This window comes from Lampetra fluviatilis, chromosome 28 (assembly GCF_964198595.1).
Source record: "Lampetra fluviatilis chromosome 28, kcLamFluv1.1, whole genome shotgun sequence".
In the NCBI taxonomy this organism is placed as follows: Eukaryota; Metazoa; Chordata; class Hyperoartia; order Petromyzontiformes; family Petromyzontidae; genus Lampetra; species Lampetra fluviatilis.
The window spans coordinates 12,623,821-12,634,225 of NC_136302.1; the positions used below are offsets into that span (position 1 = coordinate 12,623,821).

General features: G+C 57.2%; 1 protein-coding gene across 1 annotated transcript; it reads left to right on the forward strand.

The window, feature by feature from the left end:
• The first annotated feature begins 2,482 nt into the window (after positions 1-2,482).
• On the forward strand, positions 2,483-8,272 carry ABRACL (ABRA C-terminal like). Its single transcript, XM_078869798.1, has 3 exons — positions 2,483-2,634; positions 4,432-4,502; positions 7,363-8,272. Exons 2-3 carry the CDS (start codon positions 4,442-4,444, stop codon positions 7,548-7,550), a joined length of 249 nt encoding a protein of 82 aa, XP_078725924.1. The 5' UTR covers positions 2,483-2,634; positions 4,432-4,441; the 3' UTR covers positions 7,551-8,272.
• Positions 8,273-10,405: the final 2,133 nt, after the last annotated feature.

A 10,405-nucleotide genomic window follows, 5' to 3' on the forward strand; every position in this document is an offset into this window, starting at 1 on the left:
ATAACCCTCGCCTCGCTCCCCTCCTTCACTCCCTCCTTCACTCCATCTCCCTCCCACCGTCTCCCCTCCCACCGTCGTCCCTCCATCGCTCTCTCCTTTCCTCTACCCATCCCTCGATCCACGCCGCCTTCTCTCCCACCCTCCACACACCCCATCTCACATCCCTTTCACATCAGAACCCGGTTTGTATGTTCAGGTGCGTGTCCCTAAGTTGACTCAGCCTTAAACGAGTGCCCAGGGCGGTGGGTAAACATCAGCACTGGGAGACAAAGGCGGTCGAGCATGACGCGAACAGCACTTGCCCCAACAGTCTATTGGGGCAATCTTTGTATGGAGGTGATGGTGTCTGTCTATCTGTACGTCTGCGTTTGATGCGTATTCGTCTGTCTCTGTCTATCTCTCCGTCTGAATCTCTGTCTGTTTGTCTCTGTCTCTCTGTCTTTCTGTCTCTCTGCCTCTATGCCTGTCTCTCCGTGTCTCTGCCTGTATATTCGTGAGGCGTTCTCTGTGTCTCTGCCTCTCTCTGCCTCTCTCCGCGTCTCTGTCTGTCTTTCACCAGAGATGCGACGCCTTGTTGCGTTCCGGGCATTCCTTTGGCTTCGCCTCGATAAACCCCGCGCGCTGCTGTTATTCCTGCTGCCCGTGTGTGTGCACACGGTGTGTGCACACGTATGTGCGTACATGGCGTGCAAAGACACGTGTGCCCACGTACACACAGGCGTGTTTGCGTACACGTATGCGTGTATACGTGTACGCGTGCACGTGTGGACTCGAGTTCGACTCCAGCACACGTCCACCACCAGTTAAGAATATCTGAACGAATCCCGGGTCTCCCCTAGGTCGGCTCAGCCTCAAAATAGTACCTGGTGCAGTGTGTATTAAACATCAGTACTGGGGAGACAAAGGCTGCCGGGCGTGGTGTTGGCCACCCTCGTGTGCAGTTCCCGGCCTTCATAGGTGCTCGCTAACAGCACTTGCCCCAACAGTCTGTGTAAGGCTATCCGGGGAGTCTTTGCCTTGTGTGTGTATGCAGGCACACGTGCGCGCGCGTGTGTGAGCACACTTCTGGTTCGGAGACCACGATGTGACACGTTCCAGTCGGATCTCTTCTCGAAGGAACATCATCCCATTACTTATTTAGCTTCCTGCGATTTCCTTACTCGGGCTGCAGCCTGTGCGTCGGACACCAAGGTTTACACGTCGCTGGTTTGAAATGGTAACGTGATCACTATAGTTGGTGAAAGTGAAGCGGTCGTGCAGAGTAACGGGATTACTTTGACGAGAGTAACGCGTTACTGCCGTGCACAGCGCTGCTCAGAGATGACTAGCGACGCCTCAAGCGTTGGGGAGACAAAGGCGGCCGGGCGAGGTGTTATACAATGGTACAACAGCACTTGCCGCTACGGTCCTGTGAGGCTACACGGGGGAACGTTGTCTTGTTGTGGGTTACGGTTGTGAGTGCTGTGTCAGTGGGGAGCGGTGGTGCCGCCGTTAGCGCCACTGCGCTCCGAACCCGGCAACCTGAACCGGTCCTGGGCCTCCCCTAGATCGACTCAGCCTCAAATGAGTATCTGGTGCGATGAGAACATTGCCACTGGGGAGACAAAGGCGGCCAGGCGTGGGGTACTGGCCCCCCACCCGCTCATATACCATGCCGGCCTTAAAAGGTGCTCGCTAACGCCACTTGCCCCAACAGTCAGTCAAGGCTATCTAGATGACATTTGTCTTTGTCTCTACGCGTATATGAATCCGTGTATTTGTGTACCAGCGGCCAGCAACACACTTACGAAAGTTGTACAGTAACATGAGAGTTGTAAAACTGCCCTTGAATTGACCAAGGCCCTTGTGATTGCATGCTGCACTACGTGCTGGAGAAGAGATTGTCTGGTACGGTGACTGATTCTCGTCCAGGGTCTTGAGATGGCCTTCCACCAGCAGTGTGAGACAATGGGCCTCCTGCTGCTGCTGCCGCTGCCGATGACGAAAGGTGGAGTCCCCCCCCCTCCAGTCTGCTGCGGGTGAGCGGGGGAGGGGGGAGGGGACCATTGCCTCGATTACATAACCACGGCCGCGCGTGGCGGGCAGGATGCTGCTGGCAGCCAGACTCTGGGGTCGCTCGCATCGAGCAGTGGATAGAGGACGGCTCGGACCGTGCCCACTCCTGTGACGAGTCGGCACGCGAGGGCGTGAAGTGGGTTGACCAGCACCACGTCTCCCGGCCGTCTTTGTCTCCCCCGGTGCTGATATTTACACACCGCACCAGGCACTCGTTTGAGGTCGAGTCTACCTAGGGGAGGCGCCAGAACCGGTTGAGATGATCGCCTCTGGTGGTGGTGGTGGCCGCGAGCGGGAATCTAACCGGGCTGGCAGGATTCAGAGGAACCAACCTCGTGCCCCCCCCCGCCCGGCTTGTCCATGGCGTGGGAGGGGGGAGGAGACGTCCCCAGTTGCCCCTCCCCCCTCGTGCTCACGGGGAGGAGGAGGAGGGTCTCCTCCTCCTCCTCGTGACTGGGCGCGGCAGCTTCCTCCTCTTCCTGCTGCTGCTCAACCACAGCCTGGACGCGAACCTCGCCCACGGGACCTCGGCGGCCAGACTCCACGTTCGCGAGTGTGTTTCTGTTTGCGCGACCCAAGGTGAGAGAGGGAGAGAGAGAGAGCTCTGAAGGCTGCGCCAGAGGGTCGTGGTCTCAGAGTTGTGTAAGAGTCACCCAACCTGTGCCCCAAACAATCCGTTGAATAGAAACCACCACCACCACCATGACCGTCAGCAGCAGCAGCAGCAGTGGGGGCAGCGACTCTTACGTTACCGTGGGGCACAAGCGCCGTTCGCCCATCATCATCATCACCACCGCAGCCAGCCATGGTGTATCCACTGCTGGATGAAAGCCTCCAAGCTGCTACCTGGATAGGTGTCGTTGTGTCTCGTGTGGAAGTTACTTTTGGGTAATTCGCCGTCTCGCCGCTAAGCTGGGCGAGACGCTCACACGGCTGTGGAGCGGCAGCAGAAGCCACGGGAGTCTGGACGGCGTGTGCCGGGAGAAGATGGAGGCGAGCCAGGTCTACGGGGGTGGCTGGTGGAGGTTAAAATGCGTTCATCCCCCTCCCTCCATCCCTCCATTGTCAATCCACTGCTGGATGAAGGCCGTCCTCCCTCCCCCGGCCAAAGCTGGTTCCTGGTTGCCGTCTCGAAGCTGCTGCTCTCACGCGCAGCAACATCGCCCCCTGCCGCGAGAACCCGGCAGGAGGCTCCGCGAGAGGACAAAATCCTCCCCGTGTGCGCGCGTGTCAACAGCGGGGAGCGGTGGCGCAGTGGTTAGCGCACTACGCTCACGAACCCGGCCACCCGAGTTAGATTCCCGCTCACGGCCAATAGCAGTGACGGTGATCTGAGTCGGTGCTGGGGTCTCCCCTACTTCGATTGGGCCACAAGTGGGTACTGCACTGGTGCGGTGTATAAATAACATCAGCACTTGGGAGACAAAGGCGGCCGGGCAGGGTGTTCTGCCATTGTCGCGCGCGCCACTATCCGACTAAACAGTTGAACACAACGGTGCAGCAACGTACGGCAGCGTCAGGATGATCTGAACTCCGTGATGTTGGATTGAAAGAACCGCCCTTGCATCGGTCCGTAGTGAATTAGGTTTGGTAACGATTGGTAGAAATCAATGAGGTCAAAGTTGGAATGAGTTGGACTCCGGTTGGAATGAAAGGAAAGAGATGAGAGCATTCATTCCGCTCTTGAAGACTTGAACACATGCGTCTACAATAATGTATACTTTTGCAAACTGGGTCACAAAGATCGACTGATTTGTATTTGCGGTCATAAACTGGCGTAGTGAACATCACCACGCTGCTTTAGTGAATCTCACACAATCCGAGCGTGCCGTCCGGCACACTGGAGGTATCCAGCGCATTAAACCACTGATGTACCTTGCAAGCACATTCTGGCAAGGCCTCATTGCTTTCGGTGATACAGCTACAGTGTTTGCACATTCACAACAGCACGTGTATGTATCTCATCAAATATTGCCATGGAATACAAACGTATTGTATTAACACTGATATGTCCAAGCGATGGAACGGTAACCGCTTTAATGGACCACAAGGAACGAGACGGTAACAGTGGATCCATCGCTACGCTCCGCCTTGTTGTGGTCAAGGTGCTGTGACCTCTGGCAGGGGGGTCACAAGGCGTGTGCTGACCCCCGATGTGCTTCGCTTTGATCACCCCTAGAGGGCAGCACGACGTGAGAACGCCGAGCACCGGCAGCGAGAGAGCAGCACGTGGTCACCCACCCAGCCGCTGCGCGTGCCGTGCCGCCCTCCATCGCTGCTGCTGCTGCTGCTCTCGCTCACAGCACTTGCCCCCAGCAGTCCGCGAAGGCTACACCGGGGGATCTCTGTCTCGTTTGTGTTGTGTGTGTGCGCCAGCGCCGTCGCTATGAACGTGGACCACGAGGTGTCGCTGCTGCTGGAGGAGATCAGGCGGCTGGGAGCGCCCGGTACGGCTGCCACTGACTCCCACTGTGACTCCCACTGTGACTCCCACTGTGACTCCCACTGTGACTCCCACTGTGACTCCCACTGTGACTCCCACTGTGACTCCCACTGTGACTCCCACTGTGACTCCCACTGTGACTCCCACTGTGACTCCCACTGTGACTCCCACTGTGACTCCCACTGTGACTCCCACTGTGACTCCCACTGTGACTCCCACTGTGACTCCCACTGTGACTCCCACTGTGACTCCCACTGTGACTCCCACTGTGACTCCCACTGTGACTCCCACTGTGACTCCCACTGTGACTCCCACTGTGACTCCCACTGTGACTCCCACTGTGACTCCCACTGTGACTCCCACTGTGACTCCCACTGTGACTCCCACTGTGACTCCCACTGTGACTCCCACTGTGACTCCCACTGTGACTCCCACTGTGACTCCCACTGTGACTCCCACTGTGACTCCCACTGTGACTCCCACTGTGACTCCCACTGTGACTCCCACTGTGACTCCCACTGTGACTCCCACTGTGACTCCCACTGTGACTCCCACTGTGACTCCCACTGTGACTCCCACTGTGACTCCCACTGTGACTCCCACTGTGACTCCCACTGTGACTCCCACTGTGACTCCCACTGTGACTCCCACTGTGACTCCCACTGTGACTCCCACTGTGACTCTCACTGTGACTCTCACTGTGACTCTCACTGTGACTCTCACTGTGACTCTCACTGTGACTCTCACTGTGACTCTCACTGTGACTCTCACTGTGACTCTCACTGTGACTCTCACTGTGACTCCCACTGTGACTCTCACTGTGACTCCCACTGTGACTCCCACTGTGACTCCCACTGTGACTCCCACTGTGACTCCCACTGTGACTCCCACTGTGACTCCCACTGTGACCCCCACTGTGACCCCCACTGTGACCCCCACTGTGACCCCCACTGTGACCCCCACTGTGACCCCCACTGTGACCCCCACTGTGACCCCCACTGTGACTCCCACTGTGACTCCCACTGTGACTCCCACTGTGACTCCCACTGTGACTCCCACTGTGACTCCCACTGTGACTCCCACTGTGACTCCCACTGTGACTCCCACTGTGACTCCCACTGTGACTCCCACTGTGACTCCCACTGTGACTCCCACTGTGACTCCCACTGTGACTCCCACTGTGACTCCCACTGTGACTCTCACTGTGACTCTCACTGTGACTCTCACTGTGACTCTCACTGTGACTCTCACTGTGACTCTCACTGTGACTCCCACTGTGACTCTCACTGTGACTCTCACTGTGACTCCCACTGTGACTCCCACTGTGACTCCCACTGTGACTCCCACTGTGACTCTCACTGTGACTCTCACTGTGACTCTCACTGTGACTCCCACTGTGACTCCCACTGTGACTCTCACTGTGACTCTCACTGTGACTCCCACTGTGACTCTCACTGTGACTCCCACTGTGATTCCCACTGTGACTCTCACTGTGACTCTCACTGTGACTCCCACTGACTCCCACTGTGACTCCCACTGTGACTCCCACTGTGACTCCCACTGTGACTCTCACTGTGACTCCCACTGTGACTCCCACTGACTCCCACTGTGACTCCCACTGTGACTCCCACTGTGACTCTCACTGTGACTCCCACTGTGACTCCCACTGTGACTCCCACTGTGACTCCCACTGTGACTCCCACTGTGACTCCCACTGTGACTCCCACTGTGACTCCCACTGTGACTCCCACTGTGACTCCCACTGTGACTCCCACTGTGACTCTCACTGTGACTCTCACTGTGACTCCCACTGTGACTCTCACGGGGCCCTCCTCCCCCTGGTTGCGTATCGCGAGACGAGCCACGATCCCACCACACCTCTCGCTCTCTCGCTCTCCCGCTCTCCCTCTGCCTCTCGAGATTCGAACGTGATGTCTCTTTAAGAGCTGCCGCCCAGAGCCCATCCGGTGACCTCTGGAGCACGGTCCGGTAGAGGGCAGCACTGCCCCCACTCGCTGCCCCCACTCACCCCCTCACTCACTCACTCCATCACTCACTGCCCCCACTCACCCTCCACACTCACTGCCCCCACTCACTCACTACCCCCACTCACCCCCTCACTCACTGCCCCGACTCACCCCCCTCACTCACCCCCTCACTCACTGCCCCCACTCAGCTCGCCCAGTAGAGGGCAGCACTGCCCCACTCACCCCCCACACTCACGGCTCCCACTCAGCGCGCCCAGTAGAGGGCAGCAGTACCCCCACTCACTGCCCCACTCACTGCCCCTACTCAGCGCGCCCAGTAGAGAGCAGCACTGCCCCACTTACTGCCCCCACTCACTATCCCTACTCACTACCCCCACTCACCCCCTCACTCACCCCCCTCACTCACCCCCCTCACTCACTACCCCCACTCACTGCCCCCACTCACCCCCCTCACTCCCCTCACTCATGGACCCCACTCAGCCCGCCCAGTAGAGAGCAGCACTGCCCCACTTACTGCCCCCACTCACCCCCTCACCCCCCACACTCACTGCCCCCACTCAGCTCGCCCAGTAGAGAATAGCACTGCCCCACTCACTGCCCCCACTCACCGCCTCCACTCACCCTGCCCCACCGAGAGCACCTCCACTCCACCTCATCACCTCACGTTCCTCACCTCTCCGCATCCCATACACCGTCCTCCACCTGTCATCACCCCATCCTGACATCACCTACACCTCCTCCCTCCTTGTCACCTTATCCAACCTCACCGACACCTCATCCAACCTCACCGACACCTCATCACCACCCCATGCTCTCCCCACCTCTCTACTCACCCCGTCCTCCACCCCCCCCCCCACCCACGCCGCCGCTCCCCAGGCCAGGACGGCCTCGTGCGGGTCAAGTTCGGGACGCTGTTTGCGGACGACCGCTGCGCCAACCTGTTCGAGGCGCTGGTGGGGACGCTGCGCGCCGCCAAGCGCCGCAAGCTGGTGACCTACGACGGCGAGGTGCTGCTGCAGGGCGCTCACGACCACGTGGACATCGTGCTGCTGGCGCAAGCCTGAGGCCTGGCAAGCGCGGGAGGTGGCCTCGACGGCACAGGGGGCGGGGGGGACGGTGGCGGCAGCGCCATCCGTCGAGCGCTTGTCCACGTTACTGTGACGTGACTCTCGCACTTGGCTGAGAACATCGCCGCCGGCCGCGGTCTAAACGCTGCTGGACGGAAGCCTTTCCTCTCTCACGGTCTTGCCATGTAACAAAGTAAAAGATCGCCCTGTAGCCTCGTACACTGTCGGGGCAAGTGCTGTGTGATGTTCCTATCGTTGTTTACATCGCAGAGAAATACGTGAACGCGACGGTGAACTTGCACAGCTGTTGTGATGATGCCAGCTTTGGACGCGCTCACGGATCGTGGATAACCCAAGGATGGAAGTTGTGTGCGAGTTGGAACCCAAGGATGGTTGGGCTGTTGACGGTGATGATTTGTAAGTGGGCTTTAAGTCTGCCACAATTAGCCAATGCCATTGTTACCTATTTGTAATTGTCAATCCACGTTTACTGGTTCATAATTGGTAAAAAAAAAGATCCGTGATCGCTTGCACTGCTGAAGCAGCAACTGTGACGGACCAACACTGCCACTCGCCCACCTATGTCGCGTCACCGAGTTTTTCACTGGAATCCTTATTTTGGAGTGACGTGCGGAATTGTGAGATGTGGAATATATTTTTGTGGAACCGATATACATTTAAGACTTTTCAAATAAAATGGATTTGCTTCTTAAGGATGAAGAGTAGTGGAGTTGTTGGCCGTGGCTCTGTACAATTCCCTTGTTGGTCTTGGACATCACTCAACAGGGGAGCTGGACGCGAACCAGTGGGACCCTGCGAGGGGGTTTCTCTTCACGAGAAGGGGGGGCTAAGGGGGGACCCCTTGGGAGGGTGCAGTGTGGATGGCACGGAGTGCTGTAATTCATCATTGTTAATGATTGTATGAGTTTACATTGAACTTGTACCCATATCCAACAGAGAGGGTCCTTGCCGATAAACAGCTGGCATTTCGCCAGCATTGGTTCAAACAAGCCTGGTAACCTACCCCGCTGATGAGACACCGATTGTCGAAATCGATCTGGAGTTTTTGCGTGTTGAACCAGTGCTGCCTGAAATCGTGCACTCACTCCCAGAGGGCCGTGTGGAGTGACAGACCCGTGAAGGAAGGAGGCGAATTGTCTGCTTATCTTGTGGTTGAGATGCTCCACGACGATGCTGATTATGCTGCAATGTTGCCTAACCCAGGGATAAGCGTCGCCAAGTCACGTGCGTGGTGACGTCACGCTGGCGTGAGCCACGTCCCGTGTGTGGGTGTAGCGTGCGTGATGACGTCATACATACGCAATGACGCCACGCACACGCCCCTACTAACACGCGCAAGCAGCCGATACCTGGACTCGAACCGAGACCCGAACGTGTCGGAGGAGCGGGGCCATGCAATAGGTGAGCGTGTAGAGATGAGTGTACAGGTGAGAAAGCTGAGTGAGGGTGTACGAATATGCACAGGTGAGTGGGTTCAGGTGAGTGCACTGCTATAACTGCAGGTGTGTATACAGGTTTGTGTACAGGTGTGTGTACAGGTGAGTCTACAGGTGTGTGTACAGGTGAGTGTACAGGTGAGTACAGGTGTGTGTACAGGTTTATGTACAGGTGAGTATACAGGTGAGTCTACAGGTGTGGACAGGAATCGAAGGGACGAGAGCGGCGCGCCACCGGGGAGCGCCACCAGAGGGCGCCCTCACCCAGCGGAGGAACTCCACCCAGACCCGCACGGCGCTCTCACGGTGGGGGGGGAGGGCAGTGAGACGATGGGGAGGGGGGACAGTGAGACGATTGGGGGGGGGGGGTGGAGGGGGAGCAGTAAGACGAGGGGGGGTAAGGGGGCAGTGAGACGATTGGGGGTGGGGGGGGCTGTTAGACGATGGGGGGGAGGGGGGGGCAGTAAGACAAAGGGGGGGGGGGCTGTGAGACGATGGGGAAGAGGGGGGGCAATGAGACAAGGGGGGGGGCAGTGAGACGACGACGGAGGGGGAGGGGGGGCAGTGAGACGATGGGGGGAGGGGGGGCAGTGAGACGATGGGGGGAGGGGGGGGGAGGGGGGGCAGTGAGACGATGGGGGGAGGGGGGGAGGGGGGGCAGTGAGACGATGGGGGGAGGGGGGGCAGTGAGACGATGGGGGGAGGGGGGGAGGGGGGGCAGTGAGACGATGGGGGGAGGGGGGAAGGGGGGGCAGTGAGACATTGGGCCGTGTCCCCACTGACCTCGTAACGGAGACCTCCACTAAGCAGCGGATAGGGCATGGCTCAATTCCGGTTGCTCGTTCACCGTTGTTTAAATCCCACCCCCACCCCCCAGTCCCCCCCCACCCCCACTTATCCGTACCTTATATTAGCACTGCTGGCTACGTACGGGGTGAAAGAAGTTCAACGTACATCGTCATCATCGCTGTCAACTCGGCACACGCTGCCGCCGCACAGAAGTTCGCTCGCTCTCGAATGGAGAGAGTCGGCGCCAACAATTGCCCAAGTTCTGTGGTCCTCTATATATTATACTCTTAGGTTTTTTCGTAAAGTCACGTAGGAAAAAATAAATAATAAAGTATAAATAATAGAAATAATAGAAATAAAATTATAAATCACAATTTATAATTTATAACTTTTATAATAATTTATTATTTTATTTCTATTATTATTTCTATTATATTATTTTTACTTTTATTATAATTTTTTTCCTACGTGACTTTACCGAAAAAACCTAAGAGTATGAATCCTTGCAGTCACGAAAGCTTCAAATCTAAAACCTCTATATTATTGCGTTTTCGGTCAATTAACGAGCCTTTCCACATGGGAGGAAACCGGAGAAAGCCCATGCGT

Coding starts and splice junctions, on each gene's coding strand:
- ABRACL (XM_078869798.1), top strand. CDS start 4,442: ATGAACGTGGACCACGAGGTGTCGCTGCTGCTGGAGGAGATCAGGCGG. Junction 4,503..7,362: donor CAGGCGGCTGGGAGCGCCCG/GTACGGCTGCCA, acceptor GCCGCTCCCCAG/GCCAGGACGGCCTCGTGCGG.